This window comes from Symphodus melops (assembly GCF_947650265.1).
Source record: "Symphodus melops genome assembly, chromosome: 1".
Lineage (NCBI taxonomy): Eukaryota > Metazoa > Chordata > Actinopteri > Labriformes > Labridae > Symphodus > Symphodus melops.
In genome coordinates, this window is record NC_136691.1 from 18,722,208 (window position 1) to 18,750,012 (window position 27,805).

The following is a 27,805-nucleotide window of genomic DNA, read 5'->3' on the forward strand; positions in this document are numbered from 1 at the left end:
ATACAATGCACAACTTTAACTGCAATGCACCAGTCAACCTCAAATCTGATAAAACTGATCATTGGATCATATTTCTTGCGCCACAAAATGGCCACATCTCCAGGTATTTTTCCACGCACCATTTTGGTGCTCAAATCCGTTGTGGATTTTCCTGATCCATGAAAATCACTGTGGACAGAATTAAGTTTATCAAGGTCCTGTTTGGCTAAAAATGTCTCTTTCAGGCAGAGAATGTCTGTTGTCTCCAATAGCTGGTCAACCACAATCTGATGTGTTCTGTCCACAGCACTCTGTCCTAGGCGCAAGCCTCGTGAGTTGTATGACACCACTCTGACCACCATCACTGCTGCTATACGAGACATCAGGTACCCCTGATCCCATTGCAGGCACATTTATCACTGATATTGGCACCGCGGTAGATTTTGGTTTTTGTGCCTCATAGAATCGCTGCACGAAGGTGCCTTCAGGCCAAAGCTTTGGTTTATACATTTCATCTACTTCTTTGCACTCTGCGGATATTTTAAAAGAACTAAACCGGTTTTGTACAGTTTCTATCTTTTGGCAGGTTACATCATGCACAAGTTTATCTTTCATATAGTCAGTCATGGTCTCAGAGTCTAAATCAGGTAATCTGTAAATCCTGGAAAATCCTAGTAGATCAGCAGTTGCTGAAATACTCTGACCAGTCAAACCACCAAGTCACATAAAACAAATGTGTGTTGACGTTTTAAATGTACCGGTATCCTTTGATTCTGGAGAGACACTGTAACTTTGCACGATGGGTAAAATAGACTGACTGCTGGTCTGGGCTAACTGTGGGGGAGAGACACCTGAATAGCACACAGCCCACTGCTATTGCATTATGGTTTGTTCTTTGTCATTTGTAGCATTTAAAGAAGCAGCACTTGAAGGATGTCGATGAGCGCTGGTTTCATATTTAGTTTTATTTGTATATTGACTTTCAATGTTCTTCATTTTACAACTACAAAGTTTTCATTTTGCAAAAAATACTGAAGTGAACTGAAGGGCCTGAAGAGACTCTAGAACAGCCACTGACAACCACTCCACGTTTTTTCTAAATAATCTGTCAGCCGTTTCATGTCTGTGTTTGATATCCAGTGCTTTCTAATATTTTCCTCTCTTTGTAAACATGTTTCAAATTGGTGATTTCACTTAAACAGATTGTTTGATAATTACATGTCACAAAACAGAAAAATGTTCATAACAAGTTCCTATAAAGATCAGTTTCTCGTTTCATTTGTTCATTAGTCCATGACTTAAAGTTTGCAGCTCATTTATTATAAGACAAGTGTAGTGGCGTCTCTTTTGTCCTTTGTACCACTTATTGGAGTCAACTCACAGTATTTGAAACGCGAGCGAAAAAATGACAACTTTTCTTCGTTTTAAAAAGTTTACTGTAAAAATTTCAAAGTAAAATAAAAGTACAACAAAGGTCGAAAGCACGGTCAAAAAACTGTGTTGCTTCCATCAACACTTGACTCCAACTACCTACGTAACATGCGTCACATTTAAATACGCAGTGATGTCATGACCAAAAACATTCAGAAACATAAAAAATAATTTACAATAACTAAATTATGACTTTACAAACCATTTTAAACATTATGAATTAACATGAACGTACTGAAAATCAGATTTTAATCATTTTTAACTAAATATTTGTAATCAAATCAACAATATGCATATTGGCTCTTACAACAAGTTAAGCACATTCTTTCATTGGAGAACATTAAAGCACCATCAATGGACATGTTGATTGACAAAGATAGACATTTTTTCGGATTTTTCTTTTCATGTATACAACTCAGATCATTACTCTTGAGTATTTAATACAAGAACAATTTCTGTCTGTTTATCAATAAGGGTTAAGAGTAAGTGATTTTATTATGATAGGATCTTCCTGACAGGATTTTCTTCACTTGTCTGTGGGGTTGGTGATCTTGCCCATGAAGAGGATGCTCCCACTGGAGTTTTCCAGGATGAAAACCAGGAAGGGTCTGTTGATTGTGATGGATGGAGGCAACATCAAAAGAATTAGCTCAGAATGTGTGACAGCTGTTGCCTCTGTTCCCATCTCGGTGACACTGAGCACAGTCTTGTGGGACACCTGTGGAAAGACAGAAGGAATCTTAGGAAAGTTAATACATGTTATATTCAGAAAATATTTCCATAATCTCAGGATCTTCTGGATTATTCCTGAACTAATGTTTATGTCAATAAGTAGAAATAGATCTACATTTGTTTCTTACACACTTAAATAAAGAATATTCAACCTTTTGATCCAGTAGATGTCGCCCTTTAGAAACCAGCAAGAAACCAAAACTAACAAACACCTCCGCTCTCCTACAGCGGCACTTCTCCAATCCCTCTCCACTTGCATTGCATGGAGGACTTATCAATTAAAACACACATTTAGCACCATTAAGTGCAAGCAGCAGACAGAATTGTCCTTTGCTCCAGCTCCAATTGCCTGCATTGTTGTCTAAAGACACTGACGTGACATCCAAATATTCATTGAGTATGTTGAATTTATATGTATTTAGTCGGATCGCTGCTTGAGATGTATCATCTCATTTTCAAGACAAAGTAATACAAAACAAGCATACAAAGAAACAATACTAACAGACATGCATACAATAACACTAATACATATAGCTCTCTCTCAGCCTCCCCTCCCCATTCCCAGCACTCAGCTGTTAAACAAGACCAGGTAAAGAAACAGAGTTCAACATATTTAAGGAGCAACAATAGAGCGCTTTGTCTTTGAATTATTAGTAAAAGTAATACAGGCAAAAATGAATAAAAAAACAAAAATTAAAAAAAAGCATTTGTAATCAATTACAGGTTGTTTTAAGTAAAGAAAATAAATTAAAGCGATGCATGCTGGGATATATAAAACAGCGTTTCATTTCCATTTGTGTGTTTGTGTAAAGACCCTGAAATGGCTCCTATTAAGATACACGCTTACAACGCAGAGTTTAAACTCAAGGCGATCAGTCACGCAGTAGAACACGGGAATAGAGCAGCAGCGAGAGAGTTTAACATTGTAACGGTTCATGTTGTAAAGTCAGTAGTTGATTATGTGTTCATAATTCCTATTATATGGAGAGTCAGTGAATGCACCAGCGAGAACGTGTTGAGCGGCTGTATGAGAGAACGCTGGGGGAGAGAGTTGGATTGTTGCGGCAAGTTATGTGTTCTCTGCTGTAAATGGCGTGGTCACGGCCAAAAGCTGTTATTTGAACACTCTCGTCGTCCTTTAACGTCCGTACGGACGCTACAACATTAACGAATCAATGGTGCGGAAGTGGAGGATGTTTTGTTAACATTCCCTTTAGCGCAGCACCGTCCAATGGATGCATAACGTAACCCAAGCCTCTACGGTAACGCCTTATAATGCGGTGCGCCTTATAGTGCGGAAAATACGGTAGTTAAGGAATTCACACATAAAGTAATGGTGAGTTTGGTATGGACACCTTAAAACAAATCTACTCAAACAGTCAAAGTTAAGTGGCACAATAGTAGGAGCGACACACTTGGAGAAAAGATTAGAAGCAGCATTTGTCGCCATGCCACCTCTGGAGCCCCTGTCAGCTCTAAAAAGAACAAAATTGTCCATTTTAATTTCAGTAATCTCATTTAACCACATTTCAGAGACAGTGATCATGATTGTGAAGAGTAACCCAAATTCTGAGGACATCAATTTTTGAGACATGGCTCCTGATATTTAAATGGTGAATAGTCAGTTGTACCCATATTTTCAGAGTGCAGCTTGCAAGTCAAAGCTGAGATGGTAGAGAGAGAGGGAGAAGAGAGGAGAGCAAAAGAAACAGACAAGACAGACAGATGAAAATAAAGACAATCATTTATTAACCTTTGTGCCCTGCTAAAGGAAATTTGTGTATTTGGAGGTGCATTTGGTAGTTTTGGCTGTGATTGTTCCTGAGCCATGACATTTGATCTCAGTTTACGACAAACATTGGCTCAAAAGAACTAATACAAACAGGTAAAGTTGTCAGTGAACCTTACTTACCAAATAACAAAACGACAAAGGTAAAGTGAAGTTGTCATTTAATTAATGTTCGAGTCACACAACGTGACCCAAAAGAAAAGATTATCAGTCAAACAACCAAAGAAGCAGGAGGATCTACTCACAACGCTGTCACAGAGAGGCGAAGGAGAGATGATGGGAAAATGTTTCAGCTTCTTCAGGAGAATGAAACACCTTTGGCTTTTCTTCAAGCAACACTCTCAGTGTGCAGGGATAAACATTTATATACAGTGGTATGAAGCATCTTTTTGACAGCATTGAACTGTCTGTGTTTTTCGACCAGCAGCAACAGCTGGGGTTGGGGCCCGCAGGAGAGCGCCTGGTGGCCGGGCTCAGCCCGAAAGGATGACGCGGGCCCGTTCTCCTGTGGACTCACCACCCGCAGAGGAAGCCGTAGGGGTCGGGTGCAATGTGGATCGGGCGGCAGTCGACGGCAGGGGCCTCGGCGACCCGATCCCCAGACGCAGCTTCTGGCGTTTGGGACGTGGAACGTCACCTCACTGGGGCGGAAGGAGCCTGAGCTTGTGCAGGAGGTTGAGAGGTACCGGCTAGATATAGTCGGGCTCACCTCCACGCACTGCTTGGGCTCTGGAACCCAGCTCCTCGAGAGGGGCTGGACTCTCTACTTCTCTGGAGTTGCCCGCGGTGAGAGGCGGCGGGCTGGTGTGGGCTTGCTCATAGCCCCACAGCTCAGCCGCCAGTTGTTGGAGTTCACTCCGGTGAACGAGAGGGTCGTGTCCCTGCGCCTTCGGGTAGGGGACAGGTCTCTCACTGTCGTCTCGGCCTACTGCCCGAACTGCAGTGCGGAGTACCCAGCCTTCTTGGAGTCCCTGGGAGGGGTGCTGGACAGTGCTCCGACTGGGGACTCCATTGTTCTACTGGGGGACTTCAATGCTCACGTGGGCAACGACAGTGAGATCTGGAGTGGGGTAATTGGGATGAACGGCCTCCCTGATCTGAACCAGAGTGGTGTTCTGTTATTGGACTTCTGTGCTAGTCACAGTTTGTCCATTACAAACACCATGTTCGAGCACAGGGATGTCCATAAGTGCACGTGGCACCAGGACTTGATGATAGACTTTGTGGTCGTGTCATCTGACCTTCGGCTGTGTGTCTCGGACACTCGGGTGAAGCCGAATGTCAAAGCTCTCAATTTACCGGTCGATCTTCGTTCCTACCCTCACCTATGGTCATGAGCTTTGGGTCATGACCGAAAGAATGAGATCTCGGATACAAGCGGCCGAAATGGGCTTCCTCCGTAGGGTGGCTGGGCGCACCCTTAGAGATAGGGTGAGGAGCTCGGTCACCAGGAAGGAGCTCGGAGTAGAGCCGTTACTCCTTCACATCGAGAGGAGTCAGTTGAGGTGGTTCGGGCATCTGGTCCGGATGCCCCCTGGACGCCTCCCTAGGGAGGTGTTCCGGGCATGTCCCTCCGGGAGGAGGCCTCGGGGTCGACCCAGGACACGCTGGAGAGACTATGTCTCTCGGCTGGCTTGGGAACGCCTCGGGGTCCCACCGGAAGAGCTGGAGGAGGTGTCTGGGGTGAGGGAAGTCTGCTGCCCCGCGACCCGGCCCCGGTCTCTCTCTTTTTGTCCTCTTTGCTTCATCAGTCACCGTTCTCTTCCTCTTAGCCTCAGCCATTGTTTCAAATAGTGCAGAAACTGGCTTTTTTATAAACAATGTTTGTGTTTTAGCAGTTGCCATAAAGCTGTTTACACCTTCAGGATCAGCTCGGCATGCTGCTGAATTTACATGCAGTGCAGCAAAAGGGCCGTGCAGTGGACAGAGAAGAGACGCCATTCTGAAAGTGCAGTTATTGTGCTGTGCAATAACCATTTGAAATTACTATTTAAAGGTTGAAATATTACATGATTTCTGTCTCTTACCTTGGAGATTTTGAGCCTGATTTCTTCAGATATGCCTGAGAAATCAGCGCTGTCCTCAAAAGCGTTGATTATTCCCATTTCTTTCAGGGTTCTCTTCAGGGCAGCATCAGTAGAAATGGAAAATTTAGGCAGGAAGAGATCTATATAACTGAAAAACAAAGGACATCACCTATGTAAGAAACAAAAAAGTTGAGGATGACTTCAGCTCGTCTTATTTAGTTATATTGCACTTCTCATCAAGTTATGGGGGTGCCGGATCAGGTGTGCGTGGTAACCAAGGAAACAGGGTTGTAGACACGACAAAGATCCTGGAAAAGGACAAACTAACTATCATGGTTGTGTTTTGCTTCATTTATAGAGCTGAAAGAGAATCAGTAGCATAGTATGCCCAAATAAGCAACTACACTAAAACAAGCCCAAAATCCAGCAACCCGCGACTGACGATATTTGCAAGTGACTTAACAGAAGCCCAAAGTCACTTATGACAAGCTGACTTGGCAACACTATTTATGTGACACACTTAGGGGTGGCAGGAACATAGACAGTGTTATTTTAATTTAGACTGGACAATTTGTCAGAAAGCCCAGAGCCAGAAATGTATCACCAACTTGCCAGTGGCGTGGTCATAATTACGTGTCATCACACGTGTAAACGCTCATTGATGAGCTCCACCTTTGTTTCTTCATTAAAGGACACAGTTGAGAGTTTGTTTTGTATGGATTTTAGTACACTGTGAAGTGTGACTGACAACCAGCTTATTAATTATTGAACAGCTTCAAAAATAAAATAAATGGAATAACTTCAGCCAAACTATGATCTGTGTCGTTGCAATAATTGTGGAGCATAGGCTTTAATGACTGATGTTTTAAAGTGGTGAAAAAGGTGGAGAAAGAAAATCGCAATCTTAATCCAACTAATGAATAAGACCACCTACCGCATTCTGAGTGAGTCTTGCAAGTGTCTGATGTAGTCCTTGTTGATGAAGCCCTCCACCTCCTCCATCTTGTCTTCATCAGGCAGGATGATCATCATGGAGGCGTTGCCTTTGTACGGCAGCATGACAACAGTGGTGTGGTTTACTCGATCCCAGTAAGCCTTGTAGTAGCCGGTTCTTGTCATCATGTCCACAGTTACTTTGGTGATTTTGTCCACGTGGAATTCCCGCGTACGTGTCATATAACTTTGGAAAGGTTTCTCCCACATTCCTGTACAACCACAAATATCATGTTTACTTAACAGCAGATGTCTGACTAAAAATCTATATACTTTGTTCAGATTCTCAAAGTGATTTTTTTTTTTTTTTTCAATTATTTGCATGTAACTGATGTGTGTGTGTCTTGAACCATCTTGGTTTACAAAATCTAAATAAAAATCACAAATTCAAACTTGCTTCTTACCCTTAAAGTAGACGTAGTTAATCAGCACCATGGCCATATCAGGATCCAGGTCCTTCACCATATCTTTGATCTTGTCCCGGGTTTTATTTGCAATGAATCTGTTGATCTCAGCTTCAGCCTCAGAGGGATTGGTGCTGACAGTGAAGATCTCACCTTGGTAGAACTGCTTAACATCGTTCAGGAACTTCTCCAGAGGATTGAAGCCAGAACGCACTGCAGCAGCATTTCCAACATCCAGCTGAAGATTCTCCTGGCTGTGTCCATAGATGTCAATGAGATACTTGTACGCATCATTGACCTGGGTTTGGTTGAAGGCACTGTAGCCCAGGCTGGAGAAAAGCTGGCTGTGGGTTTCCCCTCGAGCCCCTGCAGAGATCATTGACAGGGCGGTGGAGATGCCCAACGGTGAGAAGAAGATGTTCTGTCCAGGATCGGCTTTGGCGTTAAAACTTTTGTAGAGGGCAAAAGCAAAGTCAGTATTGGTAGAGGACAGCTTGTTGTCGGAAATAGCTCCGGTATGGCTGTGATGGTCTGCCCAGGCTGCAGCCAGCAGCAGTGCTGCAAGTGCACAAATACTGGCTATACCATACATCTTCACAGCCTGTTAACATGACAGAGAGAAGAACGTTTTTAGTAGGTTGTCCTTTTCACTCTATAGTTTATTTGGTGACCAACTTAATGAATGAATGATTCATTGATAAGGCATCAATGTGACATGAGATAATGTGGAAACACTGTACATAATAACATTGAGAATGAAAAGTGTTAAGTCAACGACAGCTTGACACATTTAACCAGGATGTTCTTTGATCTTTACACTTCCACTGTCACAAATTCTGTCACCATATTCTCAAGGGTTCACTTCCAATATTAAATACAAATGCATCTCACTTCTTAAGTTTAAGTTCTCCAAGCATGCATTCAGAGGAGGTCCACTCTTACCAATCAATGTCCTCTTCAGTGCTGCTTAGCAGAAACTTTGATATGATATTCTGTTGATCTTAGAGTCACAGCAAACAGATCTGTTAAATATTAACCAGGAGCAGCCTCCTCTTTCCTGTAACTGAAAATTCAACAACATCATGCAACAAACACAACATGTGATTAGTATTTGTGTTGAGTAGGCAGATTTTTGGACTAAAGTTTATATACACATGGATGACAGTAATGGCCACATGACTATAAAAACAAATTGGAGACTTTTGATGACAATATGAAGTAAGTCATTTTGTTTCAATCCATCTCTGAAAAAGAGCTGTTCACATTCTGGACGTAAAAGGCCCAAACCTGTATCTTGAATCATTCAACAGCCTAAATGTTATCATTGAAAACATCGAAAATTCAGGCAACAGTAGCACAGAGAGAGGAGACTATTCACTTACAGTTAACTTACGCTGAAGTCTTACACTGTCACTTAAATACAAAACACCTCCCCTTACTTAGCTTTCAAGCTTTAAATCCTGAAGACTTGCCCTTCTGTTTATGTCTCAGCTATTGAGTTTTAGTTTCCTACGTGGACCCTTTAGAACGGTTTGCCTCTCAGGATGCTCTTTATGCAGACCATATATTTAGGGCCCGAAGCACTGACCAGTGCGAAGGACTCTTGTGGACGTGGCTAAATGACTCAGTGGCGCCCCCTTAAAATTTTCAAAAAGGCCTCCCCTATGAGGTTTTTTTGGCCAACATGCATGAAATTTTTTATGCTCATCAGGCATGTCAGGAGCTACATAAAATCCTGTTACACCTATAGTCATAACCAAACAGGAAGTCCGCCATATTTTTTTGAATGCAAGAAATTCCTCAAATTCCTTTTTCACAGGTTACCTATTTGAACGAACTAGAACAAAAGCATTTATCCGATCATCATAAACTCAGTGTCAGTGTGTTGTAGACATGTTTAAGATCTCCCGATGTGCTCTGCACGTTATTTTGTTAAAGGGCGTGGCTATGGCGTGCCATCAAACTTTGATGTCTTGGCGCACCCTTTTTACCTTTCCAGGTCCTACAAAAAATTCTCTTGCACCCATAATCAAAATCCAACAGGAAGTCCTACAGATTTGTTTTTATATATAAAAAATGACCCAAGACTTTGTTCATCAGATCATCACAAACTCAATGTCAGTGTGCTCTATACAAGTTTAACATCTCCCGTTGTACTACATAAAGGAGCATGGCCACAGCGTACCGTCAAACTTTGACTTTTACACAAATCAAACGGTACGACCCTGCTGCTTGGCCACGTGTCGCGGCTGCACGCCCACGGTCGTAGTCTCACGGTCGAAACATGCACCGACATGTACGGGGTGCTTCGGGCTCTTCATCACCGCTTGCAGTTTTAATTTCTTTTCTTTTTTTTTTACAAGGTGAACTGCATTTTAATTGTAAACGTCCTGTGTCCTTGTTCTCCTTTTGAGTTGCCAAAATACCAGAAACAATACATTACAAGTCAGAGTCATAGGAGAGAAATTAAAGTAATTGTAGAATCTATAATATTTGAGCCCATGCCAATAAGTAAGTAATGTGGCATTAAGCTACAAGGCTATGGGTAAGAAAATATGAATATTATATTTTTTCAAGAACACTGAGCCTCTGCTGCAACAACATTATGAAGCTGTGTGTAGTCAGTTTGAAGAAAAAAAAACTTCTTTCAGTACATGATGTAGTCAATCGGTTGCAATGGTCAATATGCTCTGTCCTTGTGCAGCTAAGCTGGACCACATGATGACAAAGAAAGGGGAGTTAGATACAATAATGTCAGCAGACTTAATTCGCACAGAGATTCTGGCGTGCATACTCAAAACAAAACAAGCAGAGGAACAAACACACCGTGTGGAATCACTTCTGTTTGAACTGATCTCACTGTGTAGAAAACTTGATTGAAACGTGTCTGTTGACAGTCAGACATACACACTTGAAGTCATAACCAGAAAATATCATTGGCTGCTGTCACTGCCCTTTACACATTTTTCCATTAATGTCAACCAGTAAGCTAAAATAGCTAGCTGACCTAGCTTTTTAAAGGTGTGTGGCTGCTGGGCTGTCTTCTGATTGGTTAATTGCCTCCTGCAGTCACGTTCCAGTCAAGCTTTTCCAGCAGGCAGCACAGGTGAACAAAATCAGGCTTTAATGAGCACTAGGTGGTCGTTTTGCTCATCTATGGCCATAATGGCCGGTTGGTCACCTGTGGAGGAACCAGGAGGAGGAAGTCAGTGTCTTTAAGTTAGAGTCCAAGCTGTAGATTAGCTGGCTCTGTTTCAGGGTCGTGGAGGAGGCCAGTTCTGAAAGTAAAGTGTATTTTCAGGTAGCAGCTTCAGCTTTCAGTCTTTCATAAGTTGTAAAGTTGAGCATTGGGAGAAGACAACTTGTGGCTATAAACTGACTTGAGCCATCATTGTGGCAATTTCAATTAATAAGGACCCCTAACTTATTTTTCCCCCATAAATAATCAACTATAGAAAGTAGGCCATGGGCAGATGCGGATTAGTGGGTAGAGTTGGGTTCGATCCCCAGCTCCTGCATGAACATGTCCAATGTGTCCTTGGGTTTGAATTTCCCTCGGAGTCAATAAAGTATCTATCCATCTATACATCCATACATCTTTTTTAAATGAATTTAATTGAAATGAATAGGTGTGAGATGCAGTGTAAAAGCGCTTTGAGTCGTCAGAAAACTAGAAGTCTTCCAAGTCCATTTACTGACAGAAAACAACAACCATGTAAATAATCTAATCTGCTAATGTCATTAATTAAAAGACTAAAGCTGACTGTTATATATTGCATCACCTGTCCCTTTTTTCATGCAATTTATCACCACCAACTTTAAGCTTTATGTAACAGTAATAAATTCCAAATGTCGTTTAGTTTTTTGTCTCAGCTCCTGATTGGTTACAGCATATATTCCTATGAAAGCCACTTCTTAACAAATTCCCCTTGTACTGCAGTTTAGCAGAAATGTCCTGTTATAATTGATTAAAGAGACCTTTCTGACAGATCTATTAAAAATTAACAAGGAGCTGCCTCTTTTTCTGCCCTGTGTCCAAAGAGTCATGGCACGTCAGTCCATCTGATATGACGGGTAAAAAACCCCACTAAATTCAAAACAGGGCAATTTTGATCATAAAATTGGTGCTACAATTGTACATATTCATGTGTGTAAGCTTAAAAATATCCAAACATAGTTACAGCCTTTACAAGGTTAATACAATCATGATGTAGTGATAGGTGCTTTGGGGGTTAGAATGTTTGAAAATTGCAAAATAATTAAGTACAGTTCATTTATACTACAAGAAAAATCAAAAGTAGCTCATAACTAGACCCATAATGTACATTATGCTGTAATAATATATAGTATGTACACTAGGTGGTGATACTGTCCACAGTGTGATGTAGGGGCAGCGTCTGTCTATCTATCTATCACCAATAAAGCATAAAAATACGCGATTGCTGTATTTAAGACTCTGAAAGCCTATCCTTGGCTGCTGATCCTCATAGTGTACATAACACTGATTATATCTGATGGGTGGTGTTAGATAAAAGCCCTAAACTTTGTAAATTATATTTAAATAATTACCTTGAATCTCTCTGTGCATTATTTTTGATGGGATCAGAGGAATGACTGAAGACGTTTCTTTCAGGTTAACTGAGTTTATTAACCAGATGAATCAAGAAGGCAAGTTACAGAGTCTCTGGGTTCAACACTACGCGTCCCTGACGACAGACAGATGCTGGATCAGTTCGCGAAGTCTGAGCCCCGGCGATTTTTCCCTGAACCCTTTTATACTCTAGACAGAGAATATCTAGCCAAATAATGCATTTTCAGATGTGCGGTTTCCTTTCTCTCATTGGTGCATCATACTCCAGCATCCTTTTCTCCAATCTGCAGGGTAAGACACTTTCTACCTGTGTCTCATCAAGAACCTGACATCTAGTCTGCGTAGACAATTCCTTTTAAGGAGATGATCATTAAAGAGATTAACTGCCCAGGCTCACACAGAAACTTAAAATAAAACATGACAAAATAACTGGTATAATGTTAACGTAAGGAAAATGCTTCATACTGTGGATATCAAACCATTCCTTTGTACTGGGTGATCAAACCTTCTTATCTGATTTATCCAACAATACATTACGGCAATGAGCACATTAAAATCACACATGAATATAAGTAAAAAAGTTTATTACTCTAACAGTGTTGTACATAAATATCATTGTCTGAAAACTGTGGAAAAAACAGTGAATCAACACTGCACAGCTCCTCAGAAGTCTTACATAATAAGAGCAAATGTCCAGTTAAAACAAAAAAAAAAAAAAATTCAGATGTCATTATTAGATCCTCTAAGAATTATATTTTACTTGAAGGAAATACACCTATGTTCCAGCCAGAGTGCTTCCTTTAACTTAGCTCCCTGTTAAAGGTTTGAGGGACCTCCTATCCTGACCCTGCTGCAGAGGAACAGAATGGTCATGGAAAATGGCCTTGGACATTTGGTCCACAAACATCTAAATAACCCTAAAAATCAACGCTCAGACTTGAAATCTGGATGATACAGGACCGACTTATCTTCATGGTCACTGGGACATTACTCTGCTGGTTCTTCACTTTTAATGTGAATCATTGGGAAAATATTTGAAAACGACATGCCTTGCACATTTAATATATATTTTCATACCCCTTACAGTGAAGAAATGTAGTGGCGGAAGTTTGTCTGTCAGAGATTGTTTCCCCACAGAGAAACACTTAAAGTTAGAAAAAGAAACTTCTAAGAAAACTGAACACTTGAAAATGAATCAAAATGATAAGAAGTAACTATGATCCATATTCCAGAAAAATGTCTTAGATTTGTACTTTAAGTTGAAGTTAGCACCATGTTCTATCTGTTAACATAGAGGAGGAATTAATGACACACAGGGAAAACCAGTCAACAGGAAAAGGCCTAAATATTTCTGCTTTACTTTTTTCCTGCACATGCTGTACAAGTGTAAACTGATGTGTAACTACCTATTTACTTTATTGGATGTCAAAAAAACGTTTGACTGCACAGAAATTAACCTACTGCAGGATCTTTGAGAAAAACACGTATCAATGTTAAGGATTACATTTTATTAAAATGTTTGTATTCATATATTTTTTCTACTTTATAAATTCCTAAAGGGAAATTCAGGTTAACACTCTGTTATTGGGAAACGGGCTTCTCCCACAATTAGGTCTGAATTACACACATGCACAAACAAACATAGGGTCATGCATTAATGGAGATATGTCAAACAAACCCAGAGTGGGGCAGCAGGTAGCCCGCGAGAGCTGTTTGGGGTTCAGGGGCTCCTTTGCAGTACTCAGACACTGATCTGGCATCTCTCCAGCGAACAAACCAACAACCATACTTTAGTCTGACCGGGACTTGAACCGGCAACCTGTCCGATTCCTAACGCAAGTCGCTACAGATTGAGTACATGATGTTTGACACAGTTTTGTAAGATTAACTCGCAAAACCATAAATTCACTATAATTAAAAGCAACTTTGAAAAAAAGAAAGACCTGAGACACCTGTGCTGCTTATGACCAGATTCAGCACTGCCCTGTTCTCATCAGGATCTGTTTTTGCACAGCAGACAGACTAGAAGCCTGTCTACACCTCTGAAGAGCAGCCCACACCGCTGTGTCATTCAGACACTACTTACTCATGTCCCTCACAGATGTCAGTGTGTGTGGGTGGTGACAGGGGAGACAAAGTGTGCTGGTTGTCTAAACACTCAAACACTTTTGACGGGTCAAAGGGTGATGAGTCACATGGGGGTTACGTCCATCAGGTTATCAAATGCAAAGTATCATAAAAGTGTTTTTAACCAGAAAACCGTTTGATGGTCCTGCTAATTCACAAGGCTGGATTCATAATAACACGTGAATTATCTTAGAAACTGGATTGGCAGGTCATACATTTCAGTTTGATTACAAGCACATAATGTATTTGATGACCTGCTGTCCAACAACAATAAACCAAATGTTTTATTTCCTTTTAGGGCAATTATTTAATTTTGTTTCAGCAAAAGACCGACTTGTTCCAATTCAATTCAATTGTTTAAATAATTATTCTGCAAATATATTTTATTTCATTGTTTTGGATCAAACACTCTGTTGTTGTTGGTGTTTAATGTCAAGTACATCTTCCTGTCTTTCTCTTTTTGCGAACTTGCTGAGAATCTAGACCTTAATGCCTTGTTTTGTAAGCTCAGTCGTCTGTTACCAAAATATATCAACTTCATTTTAAAGAAAAAAAGTAACAAATTTTCAGTTATGCTCATGTACATTCAACTTATGTATTTAACTTATGCAATCTCTGTGGATACCATGTTGATGGAGGAGATTGCAGCTGCTTAGTTGTTATTTCTTTTATTTTCTATTTGGTTATGATCCTTTTTTTCTGATCACTTATCAAAGATGAATGTTTTGGTAGATGTGTAGACTATGGAGTTCCTGGATGGAAGGGGGAGGGGGTTAGTAGTGGGGTGTATTTTGTGTCTTTTTGTTGGTCTGTCCCTTTTCTCTTTCTTTTTTTTTCCAATTTGTTTGATGTTATTCCTCTGCCTTGGTCACCGTGTTGGATGTGGGTAAGGGGAGGGGTGTGAGTGTGGAGAGGGGTGGGTGGGTGTGGGGGAGGGAAGAGGTCTGGTGGGTGGGGGAGCAGGCAACTGAATGACTCATTTCTTACAAGGCTTCCCTGATGGTGGTGAAGGTCTTTGTGTTTGGCAAATAGGAACTTATGTACTCCGATTGTCCTTTTTTTGTGACTAATTACTTTGTTGTGGGGATGCTCCCCCCCATCATGGGAAACATAAAAATCCAAATAAAAAAATTTATCACAAAAAAAGTAACAAATTATCCCATTAAAGAACCTTAACCTGTCAAAGGGTAGACAAAAAGCCTTAGAGCTCCTCAAAACTTGTTCTTGAAGATCCTCACTATAAATCTGATCTGATCCTGTATTTAATCATGCCTATAAACTTCTCTATTTGAGCCCTGCTCACAACAGGCTTTTTTTGTGTCGGTAGTTTTAAATGCAAATGAGCTGTGTTTGACTACGAACCTCTGGAAAGACTTGGGTGGCTTGTGCTTTCTTGCACCATACCGATCTGATGTCATGAAGGGAAAATCTCCAAACGGCCTGTTTGAGGACACATTTTTACAAGTGGAGCAGGCTAAAGATGGGGGAATGGACTTTTCTCATAATTGAGGGGTTTGTAAATTTAAGATGACACTTTTGATCAAGATTGCTAATTTCCAAGTGTGCATGTCTTCACTTGGCTGTGGGGTCGTTGACCTTGCCCATGAAGAGGATGCTTCCAGTGGATTTTTCCAAGATGAAAACCAGAAAGGGTCTGTTGATAGTGATGAATGAAGGCACAGTGTAGTATACAAACTCCACAAAGCTGGCAGCTGCTGCCTCTGTTCCCATCTCAGTGACACTCAGCATAGCCTTGTGAGACGCCTGTAAAGAATAAAGAAGGAAGACTTATTACAGTCATGTTATATGAACATAACTCAGAGATCTTTCTCAGACAAGGTACAGTATTATCAGAATCCTGTAGAAATATATATCAATCATGTACGGTATATATCAAGTATGATAAGGTAATAGTATATCAAATATATCAAGTCTGCAATATTCCTGGACATCTGAACAAACAACTGGTCTCCTACCTTTGAGATTTTAAGCTTGAACTCTTCAGATATACCAGAGAAATCTGCATTGTTCTCAAAAGCATTGGTTATGCCCATTTCTTTCAGGGTGCTCTCCAGGGCAGCTTCAGCAGAGACGGAAAATTTTGGCAGGTACAGCTTTATATAGCTGAGAAACAAAGGACACCGATTGCAAAACGTCAGCACACACAATAAAGGATAAAGAGCTGCTGATAGAAACGATCACTTTTCAACCAAAAACTTTCATCAGCTCCTCAAAGACATTAATGTGTGTGTTACCCATTATAAACAGTTCTTGCCAGGTGCCAAACTTTTAGATTAATAATCAAGCAAAATCAGTTCAAAATTAACACAATCACAGTCAAAGTTAAACAAAATGACATACAGACAATTCTCAAAACATCAAATAAACAAACATTTAAACACAACAAGTTTGAATTGGTGGTAAAAAATCCCCCGCAACAGAAATGTATCCTAAATATGTGGATCAGTGGTATCAGTCGTCTTCAACCAGAAGATTTGGGATTCAAACCCAAGCTCCTGCAGGTACATGTCCGATGTGTCCCTGGGCAAGATACTTACTCCAAGTGGGGGAATGGATTAGTAAATACTGATGGTCACTTTACACTTTACAAGGAACACTACTGATAATGTGTCCTGTGGTTCATGATTCTTAGGAGTGTAGAGTGATGTGACATCTGTTGACTGTAGCAAATCAGAAAGCAAGGTGACGTAGTGGCGAGGAAACACCGGGAGCAAAACAACAACAACTCATCTCCATGTCATCATCTAGCAAGTACAGTTCATGCTCCTGTTGTCTCCACTCTTTGACCAATGCCTCTTTTTAAAACTTGTTTTTCCAGATAAAAACAGCACAAACGATCCCTATTGCATCCTCTTTGTCCATTTGTTGACTCTGGAATCAACAAATGGATCTCGAGAGGTTTTGCGAGAGTTCCAGTCTGATCGGGGGACGTTCGCGAGTGAAATCGGTTGGTGTGTTGATGTTGCCGTGTGGCCGCACACCACACACTGTACAACCAACACAGTAAAACCTCTGATTATTTATCGCCATGTGTGTGGTCTCTAAAGTTTGGGAAATCGGCCGACAATTTTAAAATCCTGCCGTGTGAACCGGGCATTTGCCCTATTTTTCAAGCAAGAGCCACTCAGAAGGCAAAGGCCATCTTGGAAGACCCTCAGCACACCCTGCATGCAGAGTTCAGACTTCTGCCGACAGGGAGGAGGTTCACTTATGTTAGGAGATCTAAATCTAGATAACTGAGGTCATGTGGCCCATGAGCCGATGGGTTTTTAAATGAGCCTGTTGACATTGTTGCATGTAAATTTTTACTATGTACTGCTGGTCTTTCTGTCTCTCATCTCACTCACGTCAATCATGATGATTTCCATGGTATTTTTCTTTTAAATGTATGTATTGTTGGGGTGTTCAGGAGCGAATACCTGACCAACGATTAGGTTGGGTTTTTTATAATGTAAAATTTAGTTGTCAAAATAATTTTAATAGGTTTATTTAATTATTAAGAGTCTTTTGTCATGGTTCTCCAAAGGGACACAGCCTGAACTTTGTCATCCTGGCTGGACCAACAGTATGTATGTATCTATGTTATTGTGCTGTTTTTATGAATCTATTGCCTGTATGGACCTCTGCTGCAAACCAAATTTCCCCTCAGGGACAATAAAGATTTTCCAAATCCAAACTAATGAAATTTAGTTTACATTGCAGTTATAAAGATATCTGTTCCAGTCGACCTTTCCTCAATCGGCCCTGTTTATGTAATTATCAAAAAGACAACTGGACCTTGGTTATCCTCTTTGACAAACTTAATCTATGACTAACCAATGAATTCAAATCTACCTACCCCATTCTGAGCGAGTCTTGCAAGTGTCTGATGTAGTCCTTGTTGATCAAGCCCTCCACCTCCTTCATCTTGTCTTCATCAGGCAGGATGATCATCATGGAGGTGTTGCCTTTGTACGGCAGCGTGACAACAGTGGCGTGGTTTACTTGAGCCAGCTTGTAGTAGCCGGTTCTTGTCATCATGTCGACAGTCCCTTTGGTTGTTTTGTTCACATGGAAGTCCTGCTTATGTGTCATGTCAATGTTGAAAGGTTTCTCCCACATTCCTGTACAACCACAAAGATCATTTTTATTAACAGCAGATATGACTAAAAATCTATCATCATCAAAATGTTTTTTTAATTATTTCCCTGTGACGTGTGTGTGTGTGTGTGTGTGTGTGTGTGTGTGTGTGTGTGTGTGTGTGTGTGTGTGTGTGTGTGTGTGTGTGTGTGTGTGTGTGTGTGTGTGTGTGTGTGTGTGTGTGTGTGTGTGTGTGTGTGTGTGTCCATCTTGGTTTACAGAGAAAAAAAAAATCACAAATTCAAACTTGCTTCTTACCTTTAAAGTAGACGTAGTTAATCAGCACCATGGCCATATCAGGATCCAGGTCCTTCACCATATCTTTGATCTTGTCCCGGGTTTTATTTGCAATGAATCTGTTGATCTCAGCTTCAGCCTCAGAGGGATTGGTACTGACATTGAAGATCTCACCTTGGTAGAACAGCTTAACATCGTTCAGGAACTTCTCCAGAGGATTGAAGCCAGAACGCACTGCAGCAGCATTTCCAACGTCCAGCTGAAGATTCTCCTGACTGTGTCCATAGATGTCAAAGAGATACTTGTACGCTTCATTGACCTGGGTTTGGTTGAAGGCACTGTAGCCCAGGCTGGAGAAAAGCTGGCTGTGGGTTTCCCCTCGAGCCCCTGCAGAGATCATTGACAGGGCGGTGGAGATGCCCAACGGTGAGAAGAAGATGTTCTGTCCAGGATCGGCTTTGGCGTTCAGACTTTTGTAGAGGGCAAAAGCAAAGTCAGCATTGGTAGAGGACAGCTTGTTGTCGGAAATAGCTCCAGTATGGCTGTGAGGGTCTGCCCAGGCTGCAGCCAGCAGCAGTGCTGCAAGTGCACAAACACTGGCTATAGCACACATCTTCACAGCCTGTCAACATGACAGAGAGAAGAACGTTTTTAGTAGGTTGTCCTTTTCATGTCACTCGAAAAGTTAATTAATTGATCAGTCACAAAAAATGTGACATGAGATAATGTGGAAACACTGTACATAATAACATTGAGAATGAAAAGGGTTAAGTCAACGACAGCTTGACAAATTTAACCACGATGTTCTTTGATCTTTACACTTCCACTGTCACAAATTCTGTCACCATATTCTCAATCGTTCACTTCCAATACTAAATACAAATGCATCTCACTTCTTAAATTTAAGTTCTCCAAGCAGGCATTCAGAGGAGGTCCACTCTTACCAATCAATGTCCTCTTCAGTGCTGCTTAGCAGAAACTTTGATATGATATTCTGTTGATCTTAGAGTCACAGCAAACAGATCTGTTAAAAATTAACCAGGAGCAGCCTCCTCTTTCCTGTAACTGAAAATTCAACATCACAAACACAACATGTGATTAGTATTTGTGTTGAGTAGGCAGATTTTTGGACTAAAGTTTATATACACATGGATGACAGTAATGGCCACATGACTATAAAAACAAATTGGAGACTTTTGATGACAATATGAAGTAAGTCATTTTGTTTCAATCCATCTCTGAAAAAGAGCTGTTCACATTCTGGACGTAAAAGGCCCAAACCTGTATCTTGAATCATTCAACAGCCTAAATGTTATCATTGAAAACATCGAAAATTCAGGCAACAGTAGCACAGAGAGAGGAGACTATTCACTTACAGTTAACTTACGCTGAAGTCTTACACTGTCACTTAAATACAAAACACCTCCCCTTACTTAGCTTTCAAGCTTTAAATCCTGAAGACTTGCCCTTCTGTTTATGTCTCAGCTATTGAGTTTTAGTTTCCTACGTGGACCCTTTGGAACGGTTTGCCTCTCAGGACGAACTGCATTTTAATTGTAAACGTCCTGTGTCCTTGTTCTCCTTTTGAGTTGCCAAAATACCAGAAACAATACATTACAAGTCAGAGTCATAGGAGAGAAATTAAAGTAATTGTAGAATCTATCATCTTTGAGCCCATGCCAATAAGTAAGTAATGTGGCATTAAGCTACAAGGCTATGGGTAAGAACATATTGATATATATATTTTTTTTTTTCAAGAACACTGAGCCTCTGCTGCAACAACATTATGAAGCTGTGTGTAGTCAGTTTGAAGAAACTTCTTTCAATAAATGACGTAGTCAATCGGTTGCAATGGTCAATGTGCTCTGTCCTTGTGCAGCTAAGCTGGACCACATGATGACAAAGAAAGGGGAGTTAGATACAATAATGTCAGCAGGCTTAATTCGCACAGAGATTCTGGCGTGCATACTCAAAACAAAACAAGCAGAGGAACAAACACACCGTGTGGAATCACTTCTGTTTGAACTGAGGCCTATGGTACGAAGGGAGTTCAACATATCCAGGGTCTCTTTGGGTTATCTGGCTTGACAAACCCTGACATACGAGATCGTGATTATCAGTCCCACGACGCCGGTTATCAACCTGATCCGTCAGCCCAGGGTTGCCAAGAGCGCGTTCACGTAAAAGGGGCGGAGTTAGCGTCATTTAACCTATCACAATCATCACCAGCAGATCGTCAGCAGATCGTCATATCTACAACCATTAGATTTACACAAACTGCAAACTATATTAACAATATAAATATGTTAAGACAAACAGGCCTCCAAGAGACACAGCTGCAGTAACAAGTGCAGGAAGGACAAATGAAAAAGGAAAATCTGCGAGTAAAAACGGCAGCTTATATCTGTCCCATCATTAGTTCACCTTAGAACTGACTGTAAACCGTTTCTTCTCTGAACTGAATGTGTTGCTCTGACTCTTTAAAGTGAAGAGTAGAAAAGGTTTTAGAAGTTTTATGTAAACTGCAGCTCTGACCATCACAAACAGAGCAACTTTGAGAAATTTAACTTTAATGAAAATACAATTCAAAGCCACAAGAAAATATTCGTAATTGTTCATCTTCAACTAAAATGTTGCGGTGCTTTCTTCAGTCTCTGTTTAAGGATATCAGTGAAAAATAATCATGAACTAAACGGACTATAGTCTAGTGTAAAATCATGCGGGACACATGAAGTGTCCTCCCCCCCTCGATCAGTTCCGGGAACTCCACGATCAAAACATCTGATTGGTCAGTGGGCGGAGATTCTCAAAGTTGATCTCTCATCTCCAACATAACCTGCTCCGGAGGAGGTTAGGTGTGCAGCACAAGTTACCGTGGTGATATAACCAAGTAAACCCAGACTTAACCCTGAAGTTACCTCGCTAAGCTCAAATCCTTCTTCGTAGTATAGGCCTCTGATCTCACTGTGTAGAAAACTTGATTGAAACGTGTCTGTTGACAGTCAGAGATACACACTTGATGTAATAGCCAGAAAATATCATTGGCTGCTGTCACTGCCATTTACACATTCGTCCATTAATGTCAACCAGTAAGCTAAAACAATGATATGCTGTGCTCCTCTCCCCAATGCTCTTAAATGGACTTTTAGTCTATGACTTAGGCAATTCACTAAATATATAGTAGTAAAATAAATGAAAGTTAATGAAATGCTTCAGGCAGACATCCACTTTTTTCTTTACCAAGTGGTATATCATAACATCAAGCAGAGGGAGTGTTAAGACCCGACTCGAGGGAAAGGGAAGTAACATAAGTCCAGTTTGTTTTGGTAAATTAAAGTTCTTTATTAAGAAAGAAGCAAACTGTGAAATAAATGTGGTAAAATAAATGTTTTACATACTAAGTCTAAATTCTGAAATAAATGAAAAGAAAACCTAACTACACCAACTAATCAAATCAAACAACAGAACAACAAACAGCACCCCTAAACCTAGTGTTTCTAAACAAATACAAAACCTAATGTGAGTGTGTGTCAACAAATAAAAATACTTACACCTGCCCCAGCCGAACAAAAAAACGAAAGCCTCAGAACACAGCATACTGACCAAGCTTTTTAAAGGTGTGTGACTGCAGGGCATCGTCTTCCTCCTGCAGTCATGTTCCAATCAAGCTTTTCCAGCAGGCAGCACAGGTGAACAAAATCAGGCTTAAATGAGCACTAGGTGGTCGTTTTGCTCATCTATGGCCATAATGGCTGGTTGGTCACCTGTGGAGGAACCAGGAGGAGGAAGTCAGTGTCTTTAAGTTAGAGTCCAAGCTGTAGATTAGCTGGCTCTGTTTCAGGGTCGTGGAGGAGGCCAGTGTTCTGAAAGTAAAGTGTATTTTCAGGTAGCAGCTTCAGCTTTCAGTCTTTCATAAGTTGTAAAGTTGAGCATTGGGAGAAGACAACTTGTGGTATTAAAACTGACTCGAGCCATCATTGTGGCAATTTCATTTTTTCAATTGTACAATTAGTAAGGACCCCTAACTTATTTTAAGTCCCCCATAAATAATCAACTATAGAAAGTAGGCCATGGGCAGATGCGGATTAGTGGGTAGAGTTGGGTTCGATCCCCAGCTCCTGCATGAACATGTCCAATGTGTCCTTGGGTTTGAATTTCCCTCGGAATCAATAAAGTATCTATCTATCTATCTATCTATCTATCTATCTATCTACGTATGAATGGGATTAGTTACTTCTGATGCTCTCACTACACAGAAACAACTGGTGTGTGAGTCTAACTTTGTAATTTAGTATTTTAACTTCGCACTAACATCTTGACTCTTCTTTTGTGACACTTTAATTTTTTGTTGACTCTGTGTCTTGGTTACATTTTTTAGTATAGTTGCACTTGTTCTGTGTGCCCTTGAATTGCCCCCCAGGGACAAATACATTTTTTGAATTGAATTTAATTGAAATGAATAGGTGTGAGATGCAGTGTAAAAGTGCTTTGAGTAGTCAGAAAACTAGAAGTCTTCCAAGTCCATTTACTGACAGAAAACAACAACCATGTAAATAATCTAATCTGCTAATGTCATTAATTAAAAGACTAAAGCTGACTGTTATATATTGCATCACCTGTCCCTTTTTTCATACAATTTATCACCACCAACTTTAAGCTTTATGTAACAGTAATAAATTCCAAATGTCGTTTAGTTTTTTGTCTCAGCTCCTGATTGGTTACAGCATATAATGCATTCAGCATATTCCTATGAAAGCCACTTCTTAACAAATTCCCCTTGTACTGCAGTTTAGCAGAAATGTCCTGTTATAATTGATTAAAGAGACCTTTCTGACAGATCTATTAAAAATTAACAAGGAGCTGCCTCTTTTTCTGCCCTGTGTCCAAAGAGTCATGGCACGTCAGTCCATCTGATATGACGGGTAAAAAACCCCACTAAATTCAAAACAGGGCAATTTTGATCATAAAATCGGTGCTACAATTGTACATATTCACGTGTGTAAGCTTAAAAATATCCAAACATAGTTACAGCCTTTACAAGGTTCATACAATCATGATGTAGTGATATGTGCTTTGGGCGTTGAAAATTGCAAAACAATAAAGTACAGTTCATTTATACGACAAGAAAAATCAAAAGTAGCTCATAACTAGACCCATAATGTACATTTAACTTAATAGCGCGATTAAACAAATGTTGATTACTTTCCTAAATGTATTTTCCTTAATTGGTGTTGGAAAATATACAGAACTGGTTATAGATGATTAGAGTGTGAAATCAAGAAAAGACTGAACGTTGCAATGGAGCGCCAATGTAATGTTTATGTTGAATACCCCATTTACAGAGACTATACAGAGACCTTGTTGCAGCAGCAATGTGTTTGAAGCCAACCTCTGCTGCATGTCAGCCTCTCTTTTTAACTGTGCTATCCATTAAAAGTCAAAAATACCCAAAAAATTACTTTTGGAGAAAAAAATAAAACAAATCAAAGATACATATCCGGCCAGTTCATGGGAAAGTCTTTATTTCAGTTTGTATTGAAGTACGTTGAAACAGCAACAACACAATAGGCTTACTGTTCAAGAAGATGTGAAACATCCGCTATTGTTTTTATTCTATAACATTAAAAACATCTGGATACAAAACATAATGTAGTTAGACATTGGTTTACCTAGGCAGGTTCTATTAAAGGTACTAAACATGTCCTGCTGGAAGACTTCAAATCCAGTAAAATTTCTGTTTCTTTATGTTAGATCAATTATCTTGTTTACTAAACTATCCCACGTTCTTAAACCACTGTGACATCTTTTCAAAGCTTATGTATCCTGACACTACAAAAAAAAAAACCTACTCCAGTGTTAAAATGTTGGACTCATTTTCTTGGAGTCTTTACATGGCTGTGGGGTTGTTGATCTTCCCCATGAAGAGGATACTCTTTGTCGAGTGTTCAAGGATGAAGACCAAGAAAGGTCTGTTGAGTGTCATGACTGCAGGCATACTCATGGGCATCACCTCGATGGTGGTGCTGGCTGCTGCCTCTGTGCCTGTTTCATCCACGCTCAGCACGGCTTTGTGGGATACCTGTGGAGGAAGCAGTAAGAGGCAGTCAGCTAAGCTATTGAAGGGTATCTGCAGTATCTTCTCTGTCCTGCATTAACTATAAACATAATAGGAACATGAATATGTTCCTCCATTATTAATTGCCATGAAATGAAATGTGTATTTTTTAAAGTTTGCAATTCAAAGAGGCCGTTTTGATGATCTTACCTTTGAGACTTTAAGTCTGACCTCATCAGACATGCCAGAGAAATCGGCGTCATCTGCAAAAGCATTGGTTATGCCCATTTCTTTTAAGGTGCTATCCAGGGAAGCATCAGTGGAGATGGAAAATTTTGGCAAGAACAGATCCACAGAACTGAGAACCAAAGAATACAACTCTTTTCAGCATCTCATAAATATACAAAATGACCTCACAAGACTTTTTCCATCACTTCAAAATCTTCTTAGTCACTGTGTTGAAATTATTTTTTATCTTATTCACGATTATTTTGTTACCACAAGACAAAATAACATCAAGACATTTCTTACCAATCACCACACTGACACTCTATATACACAGCCAATGACCATGAGAATTGGAATCCAAAAGTAATCAAATGCCCCTCTTACACTCTGAAGAGCGAGTCATGCCAGTGTCTGATGTAGTCCTTGTTGATGTAGCCCTCCACCTCCTTCATCTTGTCTTCATCAGGTAGAACAATCATCATGGAGGTGTTTCCCTTGTAGGGCAGCCTGATGACGGTGGTGTGATTGTCGAAGTCCTGGTAGAAGTCATAGCGACCTGTCCTCTTCATCATGTCCACCTGAACCTTGGTATTTTCATCCACATGGAAGTCAGCCTTTTCGGTCAGGTTACCATCGAAGGGTTTCTCCCACTGTCCTGGTGGAAAACATTAACGTGAATGCAAGCCAACTGGTATAGCTTGTGGTTACTTGATTTAAAATGTGCCCCATGTTTGTCATGAATTCTTTCAGATCACAATCTCCTTATACTACTCAATGAGATCATGTGCACTTTAACTTGTAATGATGATGTATCCTGTAATTGTTCTTTAAAGCAGTCAGCTACTTTTATGCTTAGTCTAATTTGTCAATCTCTATATAAATATGCTTATCCTACCTCTGAAGTAGACATAGTTGATCAGCACCATGGCCATAGCAGGGTCCAAGTCCTTCACCATGTCCCTGATTTTGTCCTGGGTTTTACTGGCAATGAATCTGTTGATCTCAGCTGCAGCCTCAGTGGGATTATTAAAGTCGACTTTAAAGATCTCACCAGAGTAGGACTGCTTGACATCATTCAGGAACTTCTCCATTGGATTGAAGCCAGAACGCACTGCAGCAGCATTACCAACATCTAACTGCTGTTCTTCCTGGCTGTGGCCAAGCATGTGGAAAAGATGCTTGTATGACTCATCCACCTGTGCCTGGTTAAAGGTGCTGTAGCCCAGGCTGGAGAACAGCTGGCTCTGGGTTTCGCCTCGGGCCCCTGTAGACAGCATGGACAGAGCGGCAGAGATGCCCAGCGGGGAGTAGAATATGTTCTTTCCAGCTTCCGCATTGGTATTTAGACTTTTGTAGAGGGCAAAAGCAAAATCAGCATTGGAAGGAGAAAGCCTGTGACAGCTCATTTCTGCCTCATCGTGGTGGTGGTGGTGGTGGTGGTCATGGTGATGATCTGCCCAGGCTGCAGCCAGCAGCAGGGCTGCGACTGCACAACTAGTGAAAATACCATGCATCTTCACAGCCTGCCCAAAGAAAATCAAAAGAAGTTAGATTACATAAACAATAAAATGCATACATTAGATAGAATTACATTTAACAGAATTACAAGTTGAAAATAGCTTTCTTAACATTTTAAAATTAAGAAGCTTCAACTTTAAACATGTTTTTTTTTTTATAGACAAAGGCAAGTCTTAAAGTTATCTTAAGTTAAACGTTTTATGATAATGTTTGTATATTTCAACAAAGTACTATGGTTACCTCAAATATCCCCCTTTGCAGCAGACTCTTTTCCAGCAGTTTTCTCAATATATACAGAAGCTCTGAAAGTCAGCTGACAGCATGGTTTAAAAATTAACCAAGCACAGCCCCCATTCTCTAGTCTGTGATATCTGGCTTGGCTATCTTTACCTCTGATGTAACACAACTTACTGAGCAAATCATGGGTCAAGAATCGCTGCTGAGATAACAAGCTGTACTAGAAAATGGGTCTTATAAATGTATTTACTTTTAATCTCATTATCAAATACTTCTACGCTAACAATGAAACTGAGGAGCCAATGATTGTATTCGTTTTATAAGTCACTCAGATTGCAAAGAAACATTAACAACTGTCAAGGGAGTTGAAAAACAGAGGATCTTTAACATTGTAATCTACAATCTAATTACAAAAAGTAAAAACTTAAATTTGCTAAATTGAAATTCCTGTCACCTTAGTCTCTCCCGTCCCCATTTCTGACTACATCAGCTGTCCTGTCTTAATATACAAAGGCATAAAAAGCCTGAAAATACATCAAAATATTGTTACATAAAATGAACAGCTGTCATGATCATAGACTTAAATGTTTGTGATTCTAATGTTGCCGTGGCAACATTTTAAACTTCCATTCACATATTGGCCTCACTGGCCTGTGATAATCACACTTTTACCAGCTTCTGAAACAATGAACCCTATGCAGTATAGGATAGGATATAACTTTATTGATCCCCAATGGGGAAATTCGGGCGTTACAGCAGCAACAGCAGTGCGGAGTCAAAACAAAAAGTCAAAAATTGAATAAAATAATAACATAAATACAATCCAGGTAGTAAGGGGGGGATATATACAGAGGACTACAGTGTGGTGGACTCAGCAGGAGAATGAAAAAGATAGTAATAATACTGTTCAGTAAATGGCTTGTTAAAGTGACCAGTGAAGAATTTTAAGTGACATTTGTGATCAGAAGGTTATGTAAACAGTATTGACAGTTATAAGTTATAAGTATAATAAATATAGTGCAGTTTTGACTAGCGTATAGATATATAGTTATAAGAGTATAATGTAATAATGTAATGTGTAATATAGATAGTATAGATATAATATAATAATAAAGGTAACATAATAAAATTGTCATAATATTGTATACTATATATAAAGAGAATATATATAAATACAGACTAGCTCATATAGCTCCTGTATACGTTACAGTAACAGTTTTTCTGCATCTAGTCTGAAAATATTCTGTGCACAAGTTCTCACAGCAAAGTCTTCCTTCATAAAACTGCATATAAGTTCTTATGTGTCTGCATTGTTTC

General features: G+C 40.1%; 3 protein-coding genes and 1 long non-coding RNA gene across 4 annotated transcripts in view; 1 reads left to right on the forward strand and 3 right to left on the reverse strand.

The window, feature by feature from the left end:
* Nucleotides 1-27,805, forward strand: part of LOC306830190 — a 332,171-nt gene that overhangs the window by 101,008 nt on the left and 203,358 nt on the right. The gene's annotated exons all lie outside the window — the stretch shown is intronic.
* LOC306835221 (alpha-1-antitrypsin homolog) lies at nt 1,834-8,391 on the reverse strand. The gene is made up of 5 exons (XM_079361650.1): nt 8,298-8,391; nt 7,356-7,956; nt 6,893-7,163; nt 5,959-6,106; nt 1,834-2,128 (listed from the first exon to the last, which is right to left on the reverse strand). The coding sequence occupies exons 2-5, from the start codon at nt 7,945-7,947 to the stop codon at nt 1,937-1,939; spliced, it is 1,203 nt and encodes a 400-aa protein (XP_079217776.1). The 5' UTR covers nt 7,948-7,956; nt 8,298-8,391; the 3' UTR covers nt 1,834-1,936.
* Nucleotides 13,288-19,447, reverse strand: LOC306835256 (alpha-1-antitrypsin homolog). The gene is made up of 6 exons (XM_079361695.1): nt 19,395-19,447; nt 18,472-19,072; nt 17,933-18,197; nt 16,050-16,197; nt 15,473-15,837; nt 13,288-13,524 (listed from the first exon to the last, which is right to left on the reverse strand). Exons 2-5 carry the CDS (start codon nt 19,061-19,063, stop codon nt 15,646-15,648), a joined length of 1,197 nt encoding a protein of 398 aa, XP_079217821.1. The 5' UTR covers nt 19,064-19,072; nt 19,395-19,447; the 3' UTR covers nt 13,288-13,524; nt 15,473-15,645.
* Nucleotides 23,956-26,497, reverse strand: LOC306838952 (alpha-1-antitrypsin homolog). Its single transcript, XM_079367386.1, has 5 exons — nt 26,492-26,497; nt 25,629-26,256; nt 25,118-25,388; nt 24,716-24,863; nt 23,956-24,529 (listed from the first exon to the last, which is right to left on the reverse strand). The coding sequence occupies exons 2-5, from the start codon at nt 26,245-26,247 to the stop codon at nt 24,338-24,340; spliced, it is 1,230 nt and encodes a 409-aa protein (XP_079223512.1). The 5' UTR covers nt 26,248-26,256; nt 26,492-26,497; the 3' UTR covers nt 23,956-24,337.

What these genes read in the sequence shown, in the direction of transcription:
- LOC306835221 (XM_079361650.1), bottom strand. Translation starts at nt 7,947, where the DNA reads ATGTATGGTATAGCCAGTATTTGTGCACTTGCAGCACTGCTGCTGGCT. An exon ending in CAAGACTCACTCAGAATGCG is followed by an intron (nt 6,107 to 6,892) that starts GTAGGTGGTCTT and finishes TTTGTTTTTCAG; the next exon opens with TTATATAGATCTCTTCCTGC. An exon ending in TCAGGCTCAAAATCTCCAAG is followed by an intron (nt 2,129 to 5,958) that starts GTAAGAGACAGA and finishes GTCTTTCCACAG; the next exon opens with GTGTCCCACAAGACTGTGCT.
- LOC306835256 (XM_079361695.1), bottom strand. Translation starts at nt 19,063, where the DNA reads ATGTGTGCTATAGCCAGTGTTTGTGCACTTGCAGCACTGCTGCTGGCT. An exon ending in TAACTACGTCTACTTTAAAG is followed by an intron (nt 18,198 to 18,471) that starts GTAAGAAGCAAG and finishes GTGGTTGTACAG; the next exon opens with GAATGTGGGAGAAACCTTTC. An exon ending in TCAAGCTTAAAATCTCAAAG is followed by an intron (nt 15,838 to 16,049) that starts GTAGGAGACCAG and finishes TATTCTTTACAG; the next exon opens with GCGTCTCACAAGGCTATGCT.
- LOC306838952 (XM_079367386.1), bottom strand. Translation starts at nt 26,247, where the DNA reads ATGCATGGTATTTTCACTAGTTGTGCAGTCGCAGCCCTGCTGCTGGCT. An exon ending in CATGACTCGCTCTTCAGAGT is followed by an intron (nt 24,864 to 25,117) that starts GTAAGAGGGGCA and finishes TTTGGTTCTCAG; the next exon opens with TTCTGTGGATCTGTTCTTGC. An exon ending in TCAGACTTAAAGTCTCAAAG is followed by an intron (nt 24,530 to 24,715) that starts GTAAGATCATCA and finishes CTTCCTCCACAG; the next exon opens with GTATCCCACAAAGCCGTGCT.